General features: G+C 33.2%; 2 protein-coding genes across 2 annotated transcripts; one reads left to right on the top strand and one right to left on the bottom strand.

Moving 5' to 3' along the window:
- The first annotated feature begins 17447 nt into the window (after window positions 1-17447).
- Window positions 17448-21176, top strand: LOC104900870 (pumilio homolog 12). Its single transcript, XM_010688400.3, has 6 exons — window positions 17448-18043; window positions 19026-19344; window positions 19425-19587; window positions 19676-19890; window positions 20084-20333; window positions 20748-21176. The coding sequence occupies exons 1-6, from the start codon at window positions 17956-17958 to the stop codon at window positions 20973-20975; spliced, it is 1263 nt and encodes a 420-aa protein (XP_010686702.2). The 5' UTR covers window positions 17448-17955; the 3' UTR covers window positions 20976-21176.
- Window positions 21177-22384: 1208 nt separating this feature from the next.
- On the bottom strand, window positions 22385-23026 carry LOC104900869 (uncharacterized). The gene is made up of 3 exons (XM_010688399.1): window positions 22786-23026; window positions 22572-22688; window positions 22385-22458 (listed from the first exon to the last, which is right to left on the bottom strand). The coding sequence occupies exons 1-3, from the start codon at window positions 23024-23026 to the stop codon at window positions 22385-22387; spliced, it is 432 nt and encodes a 143-aa protein (XP_010686701.1).
- Window positions 23027-23619: the final 593 nt, after the last annotated feature.

Genomic DNA, 23619 nt, shown 5'->3' with positions numbered 1-23619 from the left:
TTAGAATTTTGAAGCTCTGCAGTTAGATCTTTTGATCAGAAGCAATAGACAGTGACTTAGCCAAGCAAGCCAACAGTAGTCCTGCTTCAGTCTCTGGGAATGGTTCTCTCAAAATTACCTATTAAGTGTAATTCAAGTAAATCCGAAAATCAATCAAAAGATGTTTAATTAGTACTTTATTAATATTAATACTAATTAGTTATGATTTTTACTAATATATAAAGAAAGATATTTAGGTTCGAAGATGTGTAATGGGAGACGCGCACAGGAAAGTGAGAATGATAAAGTATTAATTATTACTGAAATAAAATTATTTTAATTAGACATTATTAGGTAATTCACTAAATCCAAATTCTAATTGCCTTTTATCTTAATTGTTATCAATCTGTTTTTTAATTATTTAATGCAAAATTTACTTGAGAATAAAATAAATTACCCTGTACTCTTTAGTCTTTAAGGTCTTATCTTACATATAGATAATTAAATTATAGTCATACCATTATTATAAAATTCGTTATTATTAACTCCAACGATATAATAGAAAATACACTTTTATTCGTACTATGCTTCATATATCTTATGGGGCGTTTGGTTCATGAAGTGGTATAGGTTTGGAATAAGGAATGAGATCGTAGTGGTATGGGGTTGGAACTTGATACTTGATTCCATACGTTTGGATATATTTTGGAATGAAGTTTTTCCTTTTTATTTTATACTTGAAGGTTTGGTATGAGTCATACCCACCTCCCCCCTTGGGTTTCTAAACCCCATACCTTATGGGTTTGAGGTATGGGTTTAGAAATTCAAAATTTTGCAAACAAACACTAGGTATAGGTTTTAGTCATTCTAAACCCATACCTCATACCTTATTTTTTTTTTAACCAAACACCCCCTTATAGTTCTACTCTTGCTACATAGTAGGACTAAAATTTATATTAAAAATATAATAATAATAATACTAATTCGAGGAATCTATAATTTTGTAATAAAATTAATAATAATAATTTGGATGATGTGAAAATTTATACTTAACTTACATATTGTAATATTCTAAGGTTGTTTATATATAATCGAACTCTAATTTTTTCATCATCCAAAAAATAACATATTATACGTCTATGTAATTAATATTATATAGAGGAATTAAGAAAATTATGCTTGTAATATACTATTAGTACTTCCTCTATATTTTTTTATCTTTCTCACTTAGAATCTTGACACTATTCACAATTCGAGAGAGAATCTTTTAGATTTTTCTTAATATATAAGAAAAAATATAGTCATGTGGTCCCGTGGGGTAGGTCTTGTTTGATTCGTCTCAATGAGTACTTTATTAGTATTTAATTATTATAATTTTTACTAATATGCAATGAAAGACATTTAATGAATAATAAGTGCATTGGAAAACATGCGAAGTCAAAGTAGGAAAGATAAAAAAAATACAGAGGGAGTACTACAATCACATTCCTAATTAATGATTATTATTATTATTATTATTATTATTATTATTATTATTATTATTATTATTATTATTGTTATTGTTGTTGTTATTATTATTATTATTATTATTATTATTATTATTATTATTATTATTATTATTATTATTATTATTATTATTATTATTATTATTATTATTATTATTATTATTATTATTATTATTATTATTATTATTATCTCAAGCTCTATTCAGTTATAATGAGATTGTGTATTTTCTTTTGCATGAACAAAAGGTAAACTGAATTCAAACTCTATCTTTTCATAAAATTTCTAAAACTCTTATTCTTACCATAAGTCATGTAGTACTTATTATTATATTAAAACTGATACTCTTTTTTTATAACTTATTATTATTACTATTATTATTATTATTATTACTATTATTATTATTATTTATAATAATAATAATAATAATAATAATAATAATAATAATAATAATAATAATTATTATTATTATTATTATTATTATTATTATTATTATTATTATTATTATTATTATTATTATTATTATTATTATTATTATTATTATTATTATAGTATGACCCAACACACAGGTCAAAAATAAAATATTTATCTCCATTCAAAAGTCTATATATTTATAGGTTGCAATCACTCTCTAATAGTATAAATAATAATATATTCAAGTTATGTAGCAAAATTTATATATTTTATTATTGTATGATCTTTTTAAGTCTTTTATTCAAAATCAAACTCTAACTTTTCACTGTCCAAAACTAAAGATATGTATTTTTATATATACTCTATTTTTAAAATTTGATTTTAAAAAATAATTACATGGCATAATCATATGATAATTAATATAAACATTATTATAATATTATCTTAGAAGACAACCCTTTGAAAAATGTGATAAATAATACCATAACAACAAAGTTTTCCTAATCGATCGTGTTGCAATATTAATTTGTACTGTTTCCGGTTCAATTGAATAAGGTTAAGATTTTGAAAGTCCTATTATAATATGTATCTAAAATAAAGAATAAATAATATGTTATTATTCATCTATAAATATATTATTATAAGTTATAAAACTATATTACAAATGGATTTTATTTTGAAACATATTTCGAGGGTGCTCCAATGGTGTAAAAATTATAATATTTCGAATTATGTAGCAAAAGTTATATTCAATTTACATAGCATACTAATTAAGGGTGTCTATTCAAAACTAAACTCTTATTTTCTTTCCAAAGCTCTTTATATATATATATTTAAATCTATTTAAAACTTTATTTGTAAAAAAATTAAAAATTAAATAGAATGACATGACATGCTTACATAGCTTTCTTTGTAAATATATTTTTATATGTTATAAAACTATATTAGAGCAACTTCAATGGTTAGCTAAAACAATACTTGGCTCTACGGAGGTTGTTAAGTAAAAAAGATGAGAGAGAAAGGTAGAGAGAGAATCTCTGACCCAAAGCCTCAACCAAAGAGTCCTCAAAGAAACCCTAGCAATTCGAAAATCGCCCAAAAAATCCTAGAAAATCATTTTCATCACAAGTATTCTTCTCAGTTCCAAGTATTCAAAGTTATCTTTGTCTTGTGGTTCATTACTTCTATTCTAATTCTCTTTTCCCATCAGAGAGAGTTATTGCGTGTAGTTGAATTCCATTCTAGCCCTAATTTAATTAGGGATAGGTCTGCGCCTAAATTAGATTTGTAATCATGTAAATCTTGTAGTTGGCGTGTTATTCAGGCGGTAATTGCAGTAATTTGGGATTGTTTGCTTAAATCCCTCTTAATTTGCCTTCTTTTTTGGCTGAGGTGGCGGAACGGTAGGGGCTTCAAGTACAAATTAGGGTGTAGGCTTAGGGTCTGTCAAGTTAGTGAAGTGTTGGCGCTGTTCTCTGCTGCCGTATTGAATGCGTTTATTAATGGGTTTGGAGCTGTTTTCATCATTATTTGTGGGTTGGGGGAAGTTTTAGGGGTTTTTTCCGTATGGTTGCCTGATTGTATTGGATTTTTATCCATTACTCTAGAATTTGCTTTTAACGCGATTGGAAAAGTCACTGTTCAGGTAAGGCTTCTTAATCTAGTTTTTTGTTTTTCTAATAATTTTTGCTTATATAAAAGGCAAGTGTTGTGGTGGTTTCTGTCACAATTCTCTCAGTTCTTTCATATTTCCTTTCGTTTAACTATTTTTCTCTCAGTAATTCCTAAAGTGATAAGAAAGGTAACTCTTGTTTGCTGGTTGTTTGTGAGTATGCAATCTTTCAAGGATATCTTGCTGCAAGAGGAGCAAGGTCAGCTTCCGGATGTTGATGGTGGTGCTCAGGCTCTCCCTCTCTCTCAGTCTCTTAGCAATGTTGATAAGTTTGTAAGTGATCCCCCAGGCCCTCCTTCTTTGTCTGAGTCCCTTGTTCTAGATGATTTGTCCCAAGTTAAACAAGATATTGATGACCTAACTAAAACTTGTTTGGTTGGGAAAATGTTGGGTGCCAATGTAGACCTAAGAACTATCATGTTTAGAACTAAAGCTGACTGGCAGTTTTGTAAGGGTGATGTTGAGTATCTGGATATGGGGAACAACTGGGTTATGATTAAATTTGTGAATCCTGGTGATTTATATCTTGTATGGGCTGATAGACCTTGGCATGTTCAAGGGGAGCTCTTTGTGATCTACCCTTGGAAACCTCACTTTGATCCATATGTTGAGGAGATCAAGTATGTGGATTTGTGGGTTAGAATTCCTAGATTTCCTGTTGAGTTATTGAACTTTGATTCTGTAGCTAATTTGTTAGCTGCTAACAACATTGGATCCCTGATTAGGCTGGATTCTCGTTCAATTCTTAAGCATAAGGTAAGATTTGCTCGTGCTTGCATTAGAGTGGATATTACTGAGCCTTTGCTGGAATATGCTGAGGTTACTAGAGCTGGTGGGGTTAAGTGTGGTTATGTCATTTGGTATGAGGATTTTTCAATTGGTTGTTCATTTTGTGGGTGTGATGATCATGTTATTGATGACTGTCTCATTTTATCTCCTCCTCCTAAAGAAATTAAAGTGATGTTGTTGAAACATCCAAAGAAACAGTGGCTTGCTGAGTTCTTACAAGGTGCTACTAGGCAAGCTAAGCCTCTTACCACTGCTGAGCAAGCTTTAGTGGTGGAGGCTAGGCCTAGACACATTGTGCGACCTCAATCTGTTGCTAATTTCTCTTCTAAGAAAACTGCTGCTAAGAAAAAGTTCCCTGGAAAGTCTTTCACAGGTAAGAAACAAGAGGTTCAAGCTGGTGCTGGTATTTCTATTAGAGAACCTGTGTCTAAGCCCCATCCTTCTGTTGCTAATCTCTCTTTACCCGGTTCTGGTGGAAAAGGTAAAGGGGTGATGATTGCTCACCCTGTGATTGATGTAGAGTCCTCTGATGATGATTGTGCTATTGAGATGAATTCTGTTATCTCTCCTCCTCTTGTTCTTGTTGAGCATGGTCAAGCTAAGCACCATGATTGTAATGATTATGTGTCTCCTAGCACTAAGCCCCTCCTCCCTCCCTCTGTCAGTGAGGAGGTTATTCAATCCCCGGTCCCTTTGAGAGTTATTTATCCAGCTGAGCTTCTGGAATGTGGGTTCATTACTGAGGCTGATGAGTTTCTGGAAAATGATAATGATGTGTATGGTGAGAATGCTGTCCACTCAGGTCTTGTTGATGATACCTACATTTTAGAAGAAAATGTTCATGATGAAGTTATGGGAGATTATCTTTCCCAACCAGAGGGTTCCTTCCATTCCATGCACTCTAAGACCTCAATCATTAAACAGATTGAGGGGATGGGAGTTGAAGGGGCTAGGGCTAAGGGCAATGCTTCTGCTTCCAGCTCCTCCAAGAGAAGGAAGATGGATTCTGATGAAGAATCATCTACTTCCAACCTGAAGAGGGGTAGGTCTTAGTCTTTGTTACTTTTATTTCCTGCCATTTTATGAATATAAGCTTTTGGAATGTAAGAGGGGGTAATAGACCTCAGTTAAAGGAGGAAGTTAAGTTCTTTTGTAAAAAAAATAATGTGCATGTCATGATGTTGTGTGAAACCAAATCCTCGTCTCCCCCGGTGGAGTCCATGGTTAGGTTTTGTGGGTTTCACCATCATGACTTCCTCCCTTCTTTTGGTTTGGCAGGAGGTATGTGGTTGTTTTGGAAGGATGTTGCTTGCAATCCTTTTTTATTTTCAATCTCAGCTAAATATGATCATTTTATAGTATGTGATGTTAATATTTTAGCCTTGTCATGTTCATTTAAGCTAATTTTTATTTACGCCCCTCCAAACCATAATCTAAAAATCCAGTTTTGGGATGAGCTAATTAGTGTTATTAACCTAATCTCTGGACCGTATGTTGTATTAGGAGATTTCAACGAGTTAAGTAGTAGTAATGATAAGCTTGGTGGTGCAAATTTCTCTTTTGCACGATTGAATTTCATGAATAGATTATTCTCGGAATCAGATTGTATTGAGCTCCCATTCCAGGGTCACGCCTTCACTTGGAGGAAAAAACGAAGTGGCCCCGGAAATATAATGGAAAGAATTGATAAAGGTGTAGCTAATGTTGAGTTTCTCAATTTATTCCCTAATATAAAGTTAAATCACCATATTTTCACATCATCTGATCACTGTCAGGTTTCGCTTAATTTAGATATATTTCAAGGTAGGAAAGCCCCCCCGTTCAGGTTTGATAAGATTTGGACATCAAGAAAAGATTTCGAAATAATTATAAAGAAAGCTTGGTCTACAAGGTTTCATGGATCTTATATGTTTTGTTTAAGTAAAAAATGTAAACTCCTTAAAGAAAAATCTAAGAATTGGGTTGGGACTAGATTTGGTAACATTTTTCGTCAACTCAATGTCGTTGAGAAAAAACTAAAGGCTATCAAAGATAAGTTAGTAGAGGATCCTAGCTGCCCGTACCTAGCTGCAAAACAGAATAAGTTCTTATGTAAACAGGCTAATCTTTTAGAATTTCAAGAAGTATATTGGAAGACCAAAGCAAAATCTAATCATTTGAAATTGAGTGACTCTAATACTAAATATTATCATGTATGTGCGTCTATTAGGCGAAATAGAAATTTTATTGCCTCAATTGAGGATGAAAATGGGGCTATTGTTGTCGATCCTAAGCAAGTCGAAAATTGTTTTACTAGTACTTTTATTCAAAGATTCACATCTAATTCAAAGTGTAATTTTGATGAAAGTGTAGACTTTAATCTTTTAGAGCCGATTATTTCTTGTGAGTACAACACCTTGCTATGTTCGGATGTTAATTTTGAGGAGGTCAAAATAGCTATCTTTGACCTAGCTCCTGATAAAGCCCCAGGACCGGACGGGTTTCCGCCTTTTTTCTTCCAAAAATATTGGTCTTTAGTAGGTAATTCTGTTTTCAATGCGGTTAGAGCCTTCTTCCATTCTGGAGTTCTTTTAAAAGAAATTAACCATACTTTCGTCACATTAATTCTGAAAGTCAATAGCCCTACTACTCCAAATCAGTTTCGTCCTATTAGTTTATGCTCAACGATTTACAAGATCATCGCAAAAATTATGGCTGCTAGACTAAAGACTGTTCTCGGGAAAATTATCCATCCCCTCCAGGGTGCTTTTGTCCCTGAGAGATTGATTCAGGACAATATTTTACGTGCTCACGAGGTATTCCACTCTTTTAGAAAGAAATCGGGTAGGCAAGGGTGGTTAGCTATCAAGTTAGATATGGAAAAAGCTTACGACAGGCTAGAGTGGAACTTTATATTTGTTGTCTTCCGGAAGCTAGGCTTTTGTGACCGTTGGATTGGTTGGCTAAAGGAATGTATTACTTCCGTATCTTTTTCGGTCCTTGTTAATGGTATCCCTGGAGATGTATTCATCCCATCTAGGGGAATTCGCCAGGGAGATCCGCTATCTCTGTATATTTTTATACTATGTGCAGAAATCTTAGCTAGACAGTTATATGTTGCTAGTATCTCGGGTGCAAAATTAGTAGGTGTTTCTTTAGGCCATTCTCGTGTCAAGATTCCTTTTTTAACTTTTGCGGATGACACAATGATCTTTGCTAAAGCCACTCCAAGTAGTTGCTCTGTGATAAGGGAAATTTTAGATAATTATTGCAGGATGTCGGGGCAATTAGTTAATTATAATAAATCGGCGTATCAGTGCTCTCCTAATACTGACCCAGATCTCTCTTCCTCCTTTGCGACCCTTCTCCAAATGGGAGAAGCTACGTCTCTTGGCTCATATCTGGGGTGCCCTATTATTGATAGTAAGGTTACTAATAAAACATTTGGGGAACTTCAGGAAAAGGTTCAATCCCAACTTTCGAAATGGAAAGCCAATTCTCTTTCCTTAGCAGGTCGGGCGATTTTAATTCAATCTAATCTCGCTACGAAGGCCAATTACCAAATGCAATGTTTTGCTTTGCCTACTCATATTCTGGAATCCCTGGATAAGAGTTATCGGAATCTCTTTTGGAACAAACCGCCATGGTCTAAATCTCCAAATCTTATAGGTTGGGACAAAATCTGTAAACCAAAGAAGTATGGGGGATTAGGGTTCAGAAAAGCGAAATGTATGAATGTAGCGCTCCAGTTTAAGTTACTTTGGAAGATCTTGGTTTGCCCGGATAATTTATGGGTTCAATTAGTGGCTAAGAAGTACTTAAAGGAGTCAAGTTTGTTTGATTATAAAGTTAAAGCTAATACGTCTTGGCAATGGAGAAAGCTAATGTTGTTGAGGACTTCGTTTAAGAAAGGGCTAAGATGGGTGGTGGGGAGGGGTGTTAACATCTCGTTCTGGTATGATAATTGGGTGTTTCAGTATCCGATTAGTTCGGTGTGCCCAGTTATTGCGGGCACTGAGTCCCTAGTGGTGGCGCAGGTCATCAATCATGATTCGCAGTGGGATTGTCTGCGGTTATATGAGCTTGTCTCAATCGAGGTTGTCCAAGCGATTTCGAGTATCTTTATTCCTAAATATGATCTAGAGGACAAACTGATCTGGGGTTTATCAGTAGATGGGTGTTATTCGGTAAAATCAGGGGTGGTTCTGCTTCAGGGGGTGGGGGCTCAGGAAGCCTCTTCCTCCCCTGAAGCCCCTTTTCAGTGGATTTGGAAATTGTCTGTTCCTCCCAAGATCAAGTTCTTTATTTGGAAAATTTGCAATAATGGCCTTCCTACTAAAAAATGCCTTGAAATGAGTCACGTTTTCGTTCCCCTGGAGTGTGGTTTTTGTAATCACCACTCTGAGGATCTTCTTCATCTTTTCAGCAACTGCCCTTTTTGTGTTGACGTTTTTGAGTTATTACGGTCTAGATTTGGCTGGCCCACTCTCCCTCTACTTATAGCAGGTGCTCCTTTTGGTTCCTTTCTTAATGATTTGGTTAAATTCCGGTCGAAGGACGAAATAGCAAAGATTTTTATCGCTTGGTGGTTCATTTGGTATGCTAGGAATGGCATTTCTTTCAGGAATGAATCTTTTTCCCCTAGAAAATTGAGTGTTATGATTTTTAATTACCATTCGAGACTTAAAGATGATCCGCTTGTGTTGGATTCAGTTGGCTCGCTTGGTGAAGGATCTTCCCAGCCTAAGCTTCCGCGGAAGAATATTAGTTGGATCCCCCCACCTGTGGGCTTTTGCAAGCTTAATTTTGATGGGTCTAAATTAAAAGATGGGTCGGCATCTTTTGGTTTTATTATTCGAGACGAGTTTGGGGTCATCAAGCTCTGTGGTGCCAATTCGATTGCCCCCTCTCATTCTATCCTGGTAGCTGAAGCTTGGGCTTTACGAGAAGGGATTAAGGGGGCCCGCATGTTGGGTCTAGATAAAATTATTATAGAAGGGGATAATCTTTGTGTTATCCAAGCTATTAAGCGTATTTGGAAGATTCCTTGGGCTATTCACTCCCTTATTTTGGATGCAGGGGAAGATCTCAAGCAGTTCTCTCAGGTTCGTATCAATCATGGTGTTGGGAAGGGAATGCCGCAGCAGACTGGCTAGCGCATCGTGGTCATTCATGTTCAAATTTGACTTACTGGTTCGAGTTGCCTGATCTCAATTTCTCTGTAATCATCCGAAAGGATGCTTTAGGGTGGCCCACTTCTTGGGATCCCCCCTAGTGTGTTATTTTCTGATTAAAAAAAAAAAAAAAAAACAATACTTGGCTAAAGATGCCACATCATTTTCCTTAGCTAATTCTATCTTTAGCCAACTTCCCCTTTAGTGGTTTAGCTAAACTATTTTGTTGCTTAGGTAGGTCCCACAATCACTTTTTCCTTTTTTTTAATATATAAAATATCACTTATTGAGAAGCTATTTGTGGGGTGGGACCCAACATTTTGGCTAAGCCAATTTGCTCTATAGAGCCAATTTGCTTAGTAAAGCAAAACTCCAATTTGTACTCTAATGGTTAAGCAACTAGCTAAGTATTTTTGCAAAATTGCTAGCAAGTCCTTTTTTTGCACCATTGGAGTTGCTCTTATACTCCCTCCGTTTCCTAAAGATCTTCTCTCTTTCCGTTTAATTGCGTTTCCAAAAGATCTTCCCTCTTTTACTTTATTCCTTATTTGGTATTTTTTCCCCTTTTACCCTCTCATGTCCCTATCATATGGTCCACCATTGCATTATTAATTCAATTTTATTCCTTTTCTCTCTCCTACTTTAACCCCTTTTTATTTGTTTATTTATCTTAACCTCTTTCTCTCTCCTACTTTACCTACCCTATACCCCACACAAATGGATCCTCCTTGGTATATGTAGGAATAGTAACAAGGAAGATCTTTAGGAAACGGAGGTAGTAAATAGATCTTATTTCGAAACATATTCCAAGTTATCTCTAATGGTATAAAAATTATAAGTATCTGAATTATGTAGCAAAAGTTATCTTTAATTTACATAATATAATAATTTTGGTTGGTTATTCAAAAACAAACTCCCCTTTATCTAAAACTTCTTATATGTATTTATATATATGTAAAGCTCTATTTTTTAAAAAATAAATAAATAAAGATGAATGACGTGGCAATCCTATGTGGCATACTCTATGCTCTCAAAATTTTGAGGTGCTCCCTATGCTCCCGAAAATTCTTCCTTTATATATATACTAGTTTTGAAGCCCGTGCGTTGCATGAGTTTGTTGTTTATTTTACTTTTTGCAAATTTTGTTTACATTGCTGATTTTGTGTTGATGTGAAATGAGATTTTTCAATACCATTGCATTTATATACTTCCTATGTTCTTTTTCTATTGTAACAATTAGTTGAAATAATATTCTAAGGTTGTTTTTTTAAAATCAAACTCTACTTTTTCATCATCCAAATTCTAATATATACTACCTCCGTTTCTTTTTAATTGTTACACTTACACTTTTCACGCATGCTGATGCACTACTTTGAGCCTTTATATCTCTAATTTTGTATTTGTAAAAAATGTAAAAACTACATATTAATAAAATACATACTAATACGAATCTAACAAGATCCCACATGACTATGTCACTACTACATTTTTAATCAAAGGCAATGGCTAAAATATGTTAATGCAACACATTAGTATGTACCGTTGCAGTAGGAGTATCTAATGCAACGGCTCTTGTGAAACTAGTTGTGTAGATTGGGCTAGTGCAACGGCTCTGTCGTTGCCGTTGCAGTAGATGTAGTTATGGCAACGGCTATAGTCATTTAATGTACCATACGGAATTTGGCGGAATAATTTGGCTTCCCTCAATATTTTTTCACCAAATTTCAAAAGTTTTATCTCCCAAATTCTTAACTTTCCCTCAATTTTATTTTGCAAAACTCGAACCTCACATATCTCCCAAATTCTTAGCTTTCCCTCAATTTTATTTTCCAAAAATTCGAACCTGAATATTTTCCCCAAAATTATTCCAATTTTCGTATGTACTTCACTCAATCAACTGTTAGGGTTTGCGAAATAGGCGAAATTTGCAATCCTAAATGCAATTGTTAGGGTTTGCGATTTAGGCGAGCAAGGGTGCGAGATTGAGGCGAGCAAGGATTGCGATTTCAACTCACGGCATACTCAAGGTTCAACGCTATTAGCAGTATGTACTCCTTAAATTCATAATCAAACTTTTGTCGATTTCAACACTTATTTGTTCATTATTGCAATAATGCGTAGTAACTAGAGATGTAATTTTCTCATCGACATTGATAACGTAATCAAGATCAATAAACTTTGACTACAAAGAGTCGAATAAGGTATGTACAATGTATGAGCAGTACTGTACTCATGTACTGTACTGTACAGCAAGAGCAGAAAACCTCACTGGAGAAAAATAAACTATTTGAGCAAGAATAACAAGTTTCATACTTGCATGTTCAGTAATTTGATTAGGGAACCACTTCTAAGTGGTATGTTCTGGATTCACTTATTTATTTTGTCCTAAGTTTTTAGAATAATGAAGATTCGATTCCAGGTTAGGTCTTAGGAAGCATAACCATTTAATTTAATGGAACAGCAGTGTCAGACATTTTACTTTGCAGCTGTCAGGATTCAACTTGAGAATGATTAATCTGTTGTTTTATTATTAATATTTGCTCTTTGTTTTTTGTGAGAAAATGCTAAAATAGATAATATTATTCTCTTGCAAGAATATGAATACGGTCTAGATTGTTGGGGTATGCCATTGAATCGAGATTGTTGGGGTATGCCATTGAATCGAGATTGTTACTGCCATTGAGTCGCAAGGTTGCGATTTTCAACCCTAAAAAGAGGAGCGAAAATTTTCAAGCCAAAGTTGCGAAACACTGTATCTTCCATTTTTTTGAAAAGTTTATTTATTTTTCCAGATTTTCAGCATTGATTTTTTTATTACAAATTGCAAATTAGAGTTTTGAGTAACGCTAGTGACTTGATTTCATTTTTTCATTATTAGCTTAATAATATGATGAATGCAAATGTTAGTTTCTCCTTTTTGCTTAGTTCTTCATGCCACTGTATTTTTAGAAAGCAGAGTCAATGAGCTAAACTTCTTGCTGCATCAAAACACTTGGAACCGATAAAGGAAGAAGATAAGATTACTTCCATTTTTTGTGAGTTGTTTCCCCACCTCACTCACTGCCTTTTAAGCTAATTTTAATTTTTATATAGGCAGTTAGCTCTTATTTCAACAGCTTACAGGGGAAAGAATTAAACTTTCACTGGATTTCATTGTTGTTCATTGTTTATGATTCTTTTGCTTTTGACTAGGGATAACGGGTTAAGCCTATGCACATCTTTGTCATTCAGGTCAGGGTCCTGATCCTGAGCCTGAGACTCTTCTGCCAGGCATGTAAGAGGCTGGGTTAAGCCTATGCACATCTTTGTCTATATTTGAATGACTCAAACTTGCAATAGCAGCAAAGAAATTATGAATCAATGCTAAAGGGTCTCCTTGTGGTGAAGTGTGTAAATGAAAAAAATCTAAGAATCTTGGTGCACGACAGAAATTAAGCATCTGATGGAGGGGATACTTTGATGAATGAAAGTCGCATGTTTATGTTCTTATTAAAGGCTAAACAAAGACTGGTTCATCATTAAAGTTCAGAAAATTCCTATGCTTTTCTTGTTTCTTCCTTTACTGTTTTTCTTTTCATTTCATTCTTTCCTCTTCTCCTTAGAATTAGGTTTTTTCTCTCCCTCCCCTTATTTTAGCTTCTTTCACACATAAGACAGTTATACCTTAATAATTTAGCACTAATACCTTACAATCTTGGCTCTGCTGTTGTTTTTAAAAAAGTTGGTTCCTGGATTTGTTAAGAGTGGCAAATGAGGTTCATATTATAACATGTGAGTCAAAAGAACAAATTAGAAGATATGAAACATCAGCAGGGTTGTTAACATCAATGCAGTTTCCATAGCTCTTGACTGAGCTGTTGCCTTGTATACAATGTATTTAGTTTTCTTCTTCTAGTAGGCAGCAGCGTGCTTTCATTTATTTACAAAGTGCAGAGAACATGGCTCTTTAAGGCAAACAAAAAACCAAACGTGTAGCGATTTCTTGTGATATTCTCTAGTATCAACTGCCTTTGAGGTTCCAATGGTATCATGTACCTTTGGATTTGTACAGAATGTAGGAAATGAAGGGTTATGTTGTTGCTAGTTTTTTGAGTGAAGCTTACTGGCTGATTGCATCAAGTGTCTTCTAGAATTTGAGGAGCTTTAGTACTTGCAACTTATGGATGGGATTTCAAGCTGTTACTGAAAGGCTAGTTTCATGATTTTGTGAGTTGTGAGCCAATTCAAATGATAGGAGTTGCTGGCTTAGGTTGCCACTCTGCTATCCGCTATTCGTGGTTGTACCATTGAATTTTGTTTATTTGAAGATGGGCCGTAAGTTGTGGAGCATAAGGTTTCCATGGTTGTTCTTAGCATAATGATTTCCTAAAATGGAGATTGCTGTAATTGTCATGTGAAAGAATGTTGTAAAAAATCACGGGTCTTGCTTGATGCTTGCTACTGAGTGTTTAAAAGCAGAAACAGCTTGCCTTTTCTTCTCTTTTCCCCTTTTTAATATTATTGTGGGGGAGGGGGGAGGGGGGAGGGGAGGATTGTGGATTGTGGAGCTACAGTCTAGGTCTTGGCTACCATCTTGACAAACCTTACCAACTAGTCTTTCAATTTACTTATGTTCTAAATCATTGGGGGTTTACACTCTGGTTTGGCTGCATTATGTCTGACAACATGAAAATTAGAAGCCCCCTCCATTCATTCTAAGCATGCTGATTGAAAATTAATTAAGAATCCCCCTTGCTCTAAGAAGTTATTTGGCTACTGTACCATAGTGTCTTTGTCTTAATATGCAAGCAAGGTCAGTTACCTACTTCTAAAGTGGGATGAATGAATTAGATTAATTGATTTACTGCGTTGTCTCAGGGTTTGCAGCGCTATTGCACAGAGCACAAGATTAAGTTGTCATACTCAGGGCATGCACCTAAGAGGAGCACCATGTTGGGATGTCTTATGCAACTTAGGATTTCAACCTACATGAGAGATTAGGCTTACAAGAGTTACAATCATGTCTTGTTTTGATCTAGCCTAAACTTATTGAATAGACCACTTTCAGATTTTATGCCTTTCCGATATAATTAGCTGATGTTTAGATTCAGTAGGTAGAGTTAAATTTTCATCTAGTCTAAAATCCAATACGCTAACTGCTATTTGCTAATAGAAGTATCTCATTATAGTTGAAGAGTGGTGAAATATCAAGTAGTATATTTAAGTATCAGTAGGTTGAAGAGTGGTGAAATATGAAGTAGTATATTTAAGTATCAGTAGGTTGGAGGATGTAATTTTCATCTAGTCTTGTTAGTGAGATTGTTTTCTGTATAGCTATTCTGTGTCCAATTTATGCACCTATTTCTTGTGTATGTTCTCGTGTTTAGACAATTAGTTATCACAACTTGTGTTTAGACAATGATTTTATTGTATTGAATGTGGTTCAACAACGAGGTTTTATTGTATTGAATAAAATTTTTGTACTAACATATAATTATATTTTTCGAATATATGATGTAGGTGAACAATGACGCAAATTTAGAAGACCGATCGTAGATATCCTACATTCAATGACGACGTATGGTGGAGGATCAGTTTTAACAAAAGGGATATGGTGGAGGATTAGTTATCCTAAGAAATTTCTATAACCGATTAGTTTTTGTATGTAGTACTCAATATTTTTAACAAAGGGATATGGTGCATGGAAGCTAGTTATTATTATATCTATTGTTACGTTGTACGTATGTATGGTTAACATGATTTGATTTAGTTTATTAGTTTTATACTTCTTTTTGTAAACAATCCCAAGGCTATGGAATAGACTTTCAAGTTTTATAACCTCAAATCTCAATGAGATTCTATTGTCATATATTAGATGTCTATTATTTTTTATTTGCATTATGTACATATATATATTATAATTATATATATATTAATATATATATATATATATATATATATATATATATATAATATATATATATATATATATATATATATGTTTGTGTACACATATATTAGCCGTTGCCTTAGGTTTATATTTGTCATCATTATATAGCCGTTGGATTTGCTATATGTCTAATGCAACGGCTTTGGTAGATAACATGCAGCCGTTGCATTAGGCCTTTTTTACCATCGTCTTAGACCTAAGGCAACGCCAGCAAATGCGATGGTATCAAGCCGTTGCCTTAGGTCTGATGCAACGGCAAAAAGGACCTAAGGCAACGGATTGAGGCGTCGCCTCTGCTCTTTTATGTAGTAGTGTGTTTTTATTCACGTATAAATTACAAACAAGGGTCAAAGTGCAATTTGTGAATAGTGTAAAATGTCAAAGTGTAACAATTAAAAAGAAACGGAGGTAGTATGTAACTTTATCGATATATAGATTTTAGTTTTTGTTGTAACAACAAAGTTTCCTTAACAAATTTTGTTGCGATACTAAATTGTTTTGGTTCGTTGAGTAAGACTGAGGTTTTGAAAATAATATATTTGATCTTGCAAATGAAACCTATGATCAAAGGTTATAATCACAAATATATATATATCGTTTACTATACTTATAGTAATTATTATATTTATCTAAAAAAAAGACTAAATAATGTCTTACAATTCATCTAAATAAATATATTTCATGAGTTGTAAAAATATATATTGTAAATAGATCGTATTTGAAGCATATTTCAGGCACTCTTTAATGGTAGAAAAAAATTATAATCATCTGAATTAGGTAGCAAAAGTTATAGTTTAATTATATAATATAATAATTTAGGCTATTTGTTCAAAACGAAACACTAATTTCTCCCAATCCAAAACTCCTTTTATGTATTTAACTATATGTAGAACTCTATTTTTAAAATACTTAAAATAAAAATTAATGACATGTGTGGCGCTCTTTATTTCATAAGTTGTAGAATTATATTGTAAATAGATTTTATTTCGAAGCATATTTCAGGCACAATCCAATGCTACAAAAATTATATTATTTCAAATTAATTACGAAGCAAAAGTTATATACAATTTATATAATATGATAATTTAGGTTGTTCATTCAAAACCAAACGCTAATTTCCCCTTATCTACAACTCATTATATGTATTTAAATCTATGTAGAACTCTATTTTTTTAAAAGCTAAAAATAAAAATGCAAGATATGACAATCTGACGTGACACTCTCCGTTTCATAAGTTATCGAACTATATTGTAAATGTACCTTATTTCGAAGCATATTTCGAGTGCTCTTTAACGGTTTAAAAATCATAATTACGTAGCAAAAATTATACACAATTTACCTAATTTGATAAATTAGGTTGTTGATTCAAAACAAAACTCTAATTTTCACTTATCTAAAATTTCATATATATATATATATAATATATATATATATATATATTATATATATATATATATATATATATATATATATATATAAATCTATGTATAACTCTATTTTTGTAAAAAGTAAAAATATAAATTAATAACGTGACAATCGTACGTGGTGCGCTATATGAGCTCGAAATCTTGAGGAACTCTCTATGCTCTCGAAAAGTTTATCCTTTTTATATATATATATATAATATTATTATATAATATATATATATATATATATATATATATATTGAATTGATTGATTAGTATTGGAAACCCAGACAAATATCCTTTCTCTTTGTGGAGAAAATATAAACTTTTGAAATTCATCTTTATTTTTCAAGTAAAAAGAACAAACTCACCTAATTAATCTTGCCAAAAAACCTCATAGCAATTAGGTGTTGACCTTCTCTTAATTTTTTTTCCAAAAATAAAAAAAAATTATTTTCATGCCTAAAATCCTTTACTTCCTGTGTTTCAAATTAATTATGACACTTTCTATTTTAGAAAGTTTCAAATGAGATATTCCACTTTCATCTTGGGTAATAACTTTTTTCTATCTTTCTCTTATCACATGTGACCCTTTTGTTTTCTTTCTGTATCTCTCTAATCTTCAAAAATTATCAAAATATCCGTAATTTTAAAAGTGTCACAACTAATTTGAAACGAATGAAGTAACTTACTTCTTTTCTTAATAGTTTTTTGGGAAGACTCAAAACAAAAAAAAAAATTAGTTATGAGCTAGAGGAGTTGAAGGAAGTGTTTAAACCGAATTCAAATAGAAATAGGCAACCAAGGTGTCGTATAATAGGAAACCTATCAACTAAAAACTAATAATGTAGCTTTAACCAATCAAAACACAAACAATTATAATTAATATCAATCGTATTATTATACCCTAATTTAGGAAACAAATCCTACTCGAATTATAATAAATAATAATGTGATCAAACAAAAAATAAGTTTTGTTCCCCTCCCTCAATCTCCAAAAACTATATAAATATAAACCCTTCTTAAAAATTTCATCCTAACTAATTATATCTCCAAAAACAAAAACAAAAAAATACTTGCAAGTCATAAAAGATTTTTTCTACTGATTCAATGAATAATTATTCTTTGAGGATGGCTAATGCAGAACAAAATTTAAGTTCATTGATGCAGAACTTAAGCTTGTTCAACAATTATCAAGGTTTTTTTTTTCTTTCCTTTTAATAATTTTTTGTTCTAATTTGAATTTTAATCAAGATTATGGAAAGTGTAAATCTTTTTGTTTGATGGGTTTAATATATTGAATTCTTAAAGTTCTGTAATGCAAAAATTCAGCTTTTTTTGAAAAAATTGAAAGCAGAAATTTATGGGTTTTATTGATGAATTCTTGAATTATTTAATGCAGTGCATATGTTTTTGAATTTTTGTAAACATTAAAAGAAGTGTGAAAGAATCAATAGGAAGTCTGAATTGATCATCATGTGAAATACCCGTAAAAAAAATTTCTGTTTTATCACCTGCATTGCATTTTTTTTAACTACAACTGATTAAATATTTCATCAGTAATTTTCTGCTGATTAGAAAAAAAATGTTCAATTTTTTGTGGTTGAAGTTTTGATTCTTGTAAGTATATGATATTATGATGTAATGCATCATATTCTCTTGTTTTTATTTTTTTTTATCTCATGGTAATTGGATTTTCTTTGAATTTTTGGTTCTTTTGTATGTTTTTGTTATTATATGATACTATAATGCATTGGATTCGGGGTTGAAGTTTAGATTTTTATTTTTCAATATTTTTAGCAACTAAGACTCATTCTTTTAGATTGAATTAATTGAAATTCGGTTTAATTCAGACAAATTTAGTTCAGTTAGTTTCCTTTTACAGTTTTAATTCAGTTCAGACAAATTCAGTTCAATTCAGTTTAAGTGCAAAAGAACATAGCCTCTAGACGTCACGTCAATCACTTTTAATGAAGTTTAACAAATTGAAATTATTTTAATCTACCTGTAGTTTACTAAACTGAAATTATATTTATCAATTAGAGTGATTCTTTTTGGTAATCTCTAGTGTTCTCTTCTTATGTTTTCTAAATTTTTTTCAAGTGTTTAAGGACTAATTGAGTAATTTGAATGATATGAAATAATTTTCTTACTTCTTTACTTTTGGAATTGTTTGACAGGGGATGTTCAAGACTACCCAAGTACTAGCAGCAATGTGAATTTTCGGTCTTATAGTACTGCACAAACTCCTGGTGTTTATCCTATAACAACGAACCTACTTAGTGTTGATTTTAGTGATTCAGGACGTTTGTTGTATAGACAAATCTTACTCCAACGTTTCTTAACCGATCTCTATAGAGCCATATTCGATTCAGCAAATTATAGCGACTTCATTTGGGTCCTTAGTGATAGTGGTAAGACTGTGATCGATTCTGTTCTGAAAAAGATGGCAGCCTATCCTGATCAGATGCTTATCATGGCTTCTTGTGATGTTCACGCGTAAGTAAACTCGTTCATGAAGTTATTTTAAGAGATCAATTGGGTTTCAGACTGAGTACTCTTTGTTTATTTCTTAACAGTTCTAAGGTAATTAAGAAGCTAATCAGTTTGGGGAAGAAATCACCTTATATTAGTATGATACCTAAGATTTTTGCTTCTAGAGTTGTGACTCTGATGAACAACCAACATGGAAGGCATGTCGTTCAACAATGTTTCACCTTCTTAGATAAGCTTAGTAACATGGTATGTTGATGTAAATTAAAGAGAACTTTTGCAGATAGTGTAGAATTCTGTAAATGATATACTAAGTGCTTTCTTATTATGATGACAGCCTCTATCTGAAGAAGTGGTGAAGCGTTGGTTGGACATAGCCAACGACAAGTATGGATGCATTGCATTACAAAATTGCATCGACTACATAGACGACACCCCCCAACTGTACTATGCATATCATAGTGGGAGTGGGAGCTATAACGCCTCTCTCCAGGAGCATCTCCTCGTGAACATCTCTGAGCATGCTGCAATGCTGGCACTGGATACTTATGGGTGAGCTTAATTTCCTCTTTTCTTTTCTATCATCCAAATTAATTTCTTCTTTAATACAATGATACATGAAAAGAATCAAGTGCGAGCACAATGGTATAATTCCCACCTCCTGATCATATCAATCAAAATTGCATTCAGCTAAAACTCCAAATTATCGATCTAAATGACTGAGATATCCTTCCCCAATGCACAGGAACTTCATTTTGCAGCGAGTAATTAGGATGAATATTCCAGTCTACAACATTGTTATTGCTGAGGGCATCAAACATTTGTATGAGACACTGTGTACAAACAAGAGTGGTAGCTATTTGGTGGAGCAATTTCTAAATACTCCATTTAGATCTTATGTAGCAGAGGAGCTCCTAAGCAGTTCCAAGCTTATTCCGATTGCGCAACATGAATTTGGAAATTATGTCATCCAGAAACTAATCAAAAGGACCAAGGTAATACTTAGTACGATTTTCTTACTTTCACCTAATCATTATATTACTATGTAACAAATTACACACAAAAAAAGTCATTCTGTCTCAAATACTTGCTTCATATTGCATTTTTGAGTATTGACTATTGTATATTTCTTTGCTCCATCAATCTATGATTAACTTCTTCATCACTATTCATCTCTAATGTTGGGTCCAACACTCTCTAATTTTTCACTCTTGCTAAGAAAGTGTGCGAAGTTAATATGGAGCAAGTATCTTGAGATTGCTTACAGTAGAAAAACTTAAACATCTGATAACACTAAATGACGCGTGATTGAAATAATTCTAGACATATAGTTTGGGAAATATATAAATATTCTCATTCTTGTTATAATCCAAATGCTCAAGTATTGTATATTTTCATTTTTGCTGTAGGTGCATGATGCTCCTTTGTACCGCGAACTTTGCAAGAAATTGTTGCAGGACTTGGATAAACTTCAATGTAGTGTGTATGGAAGGAAAGTCGCCAATTTGCTTAAATATCAGCAAAAAGAAGATGAAGCAATTGAAGAGAAGATAATACAGAAGTTGGAGGAACAAAGCAGAGCAATGCAGGCAAGTTGCTCATCTGCCAACTTGTTGTGGAGTATGTCAACCTTGTAATATGCCAAAATGTGACTGAAGTTGGTAAGAAGTGATATGTATTGTTGGGTTGTTACTGTTAGTATGTACAACTTTGAATTTCTTTATGTTTGTTTGTTGTTGCAAAATCCGAGTATTAACTATCATGTAGTATGTTTGTTGTTACAATGTAGTGTAACGAATTGTTTTATCTTTGCTGAAATAATAGTTGCTTTCCTTGAACATAGTATGTGTGGATTTTAAATTTATTTTGTGAATAAGTATGTGATTTGTTCTCTTTTATTCTGTGTTTCAATCTAATATATTTGGTACCACAAAATTCTTATATTAGACGATTGCAAAAGAAAATTGGCGGAACCTGTGATGAGAATGGTTTTGTTAAAAATAAGGAACACTTAATCATCAAGGGAACACTTATTGCGTAATTTGAGTGAAAATAAGATACACTCTAGTTTAAATGAGACCCCACATAACTATATTCTTTTCTTATAAATTGAGAAGATTCTCTCTAAGTATTCCTTTTCTCTTTTTTATCATTCTCGCTTAGAATCTTGACATACCTAGAGAGAATCTTCTCGATTTTTTTCAGCTTATAAGAAAAAAAATAGTTATGAGAGATCTGGTTTGATTCGTCTTAATTAGTACATTATTAATATTCAATCGTTATAATTTTTACTAATATATGATGAAAGATATTTAAGTTCAAAGATGTGCATTGGGAGATGTGTATAGGAAAGTGAGACATTCTTGGTAGCTTGGTATTTATGTTGCTAAGTAATAGTATAAAGCTGTCACAAATACATATGGTTTGCAAACTTGCTGATCAACACAATGCCCAAGAAGTTATTTAAGCGCCCAAGTGATCTCTTTTTGTCAATATTTTTTTTCCTGTTTTTATGGAGCTTCACTTTCTTGCTCTTCCAAACTCCAAATAAACCAAGAACTTAGCCAACCAAAACTTGTGGTATGACTAGATCTTTAACAGGGGCGAAACCAAACTTGATTAAGGAGGAGGGCTAAGTATACTTTCCTTTTTTTATTATTACATTGCGAGGGGCCACTTTATTAGAATTCCTAATTTTCTTTTATTTGAGCCTTTTATATATTACAGTACGGTTGGGCTAGCAGGGGCCATGACCCTCTTAGGCCCCTTAATAGCCTCGCTCCTTATCTTTAAATAGACAGCAGAACCTGAAACTCATTATCCTTTTGGTTCAAAAACACCTGCATTCAGCTGGCTAAGATTCTATCTGTGGTACAAAACAAATCAGCCTCAATTTTGGGCTTTACATTCCCAAAAGAGTACATATTATGTGACCATACATTCGCAAGAACTGTCCTCCGGTGTTCCATTTAAGCCGCCCAAGCGAGACTTATAGTATCCATGTGAACTACATCCCCTATGTCTATGGATATAGTATGCAGCAACTCTACTTCATAGTGAGGTTTAGTGCTCGAGCCAGACGTTTAACATGAGTTAGCCTTAATCTCTTAGTGTCTGCACCTGAAAACCGAAAATGAACATATGATCAGATTCATGATCAAGTCATAATAAGCAGAATTAATAACTCAATAACAATAGTTAAAGGGAAAAGCTGAACACAAATTCTTACTTACAGCTTGTTGAAACCTCTTGAATTTGCTGGTTCCCATCACAATGTAATGTTCTAGCTAGATGTCTAATCTCACTTAAACGCAATCTTCTTGGGTATTTCCGCTTTTTCTGAGCTTCTTCTAAAAAATTAGTATGAGAATGAAGTACTCTAATAAAGTACACTCTTTTAAGAACATAAGATATGATCAATGTAGTTAAAAAAAACTAGCTATTAACCTTGAATTTTAGGCTCAGTTGTATCATTACTTAAATCTGGAGTATCTGTTTGCTGATTGGAATTCTGAGCCCTGAGTCTCCTGAGTTGATAATTTCTACGGCGTCTAGCTAGATGCTTCTCCCTCTGTTCTTGGCTCATGTTCTGTCTTCTTAGCCTGTCTCTAAGGCGCCTCTTTTCCCTTTCTTTCTCTCTTTGCGTTGTGTGTGTATCCAGTCTTTCTGCTTGCTGCTTTGAACTCATTCTGCTGTAAACACCGCTGAAAGTTTAAACTTGAAGTAGTTAGTGTTGCAGCTTCTGTTTGAAACCAAAGAAAATCTGCTTTAAGAGACTGATCATGGTAGCAAGATATCTTAGTCGAACTCTTCAGTTATTTACCTCAAGTACTCGTGTCGGATCATTCATAGTCCGACATAGGTATGGTCACTTTGATACTTTATTTTATGTCAAAGTTATGGAATATTTTCATGAAATAGACAAGGTACTTGGACACAAACTCTGTTCAACCTGAGTACCCGAGTTTGAGCAAAAAATATCGCAACCTACTTGGACTATTCATTTTAAATCAAGTACTAGATTTGGATAGTCCAACATAATATTGCCTAAAGAAGGCACTTGAACAGTAAAAGTGTACCCGTGTTCGAGTGACACAAGTAACAACAATGCACCTTTAAGTTTTTGGTTAAATGTATACCATTTCAAACACTTCCTACAGGTGAAGTGGAGCAACTCATTATGATCCTTACATATAAACACACCCAAATCATGAACATGATGACACAAATTATGCCTAAAGTTCCTTCTAGGAGTAAGAAATTTACTGAATGTCTCCCTGT

The sequence above is a fragment of the Beta vulgaris genome, chromosome 8 (genome assembly GCF_026745355.1).
Source record: "Beta vulgaris subsp. vulgaris cultivar EL10 chromosome 8, EL10.2, whole genome shotgun sequence".
NCBI lineage: Eukaryota > Viridiplantae > Streptophyta > Magnoliopsida > Caryophyllales > Amaranthaceae > Beta > Beta vulgaris.
This window is presented reverse-complemented; position numbering and strand designations above follow the sequence as displayed.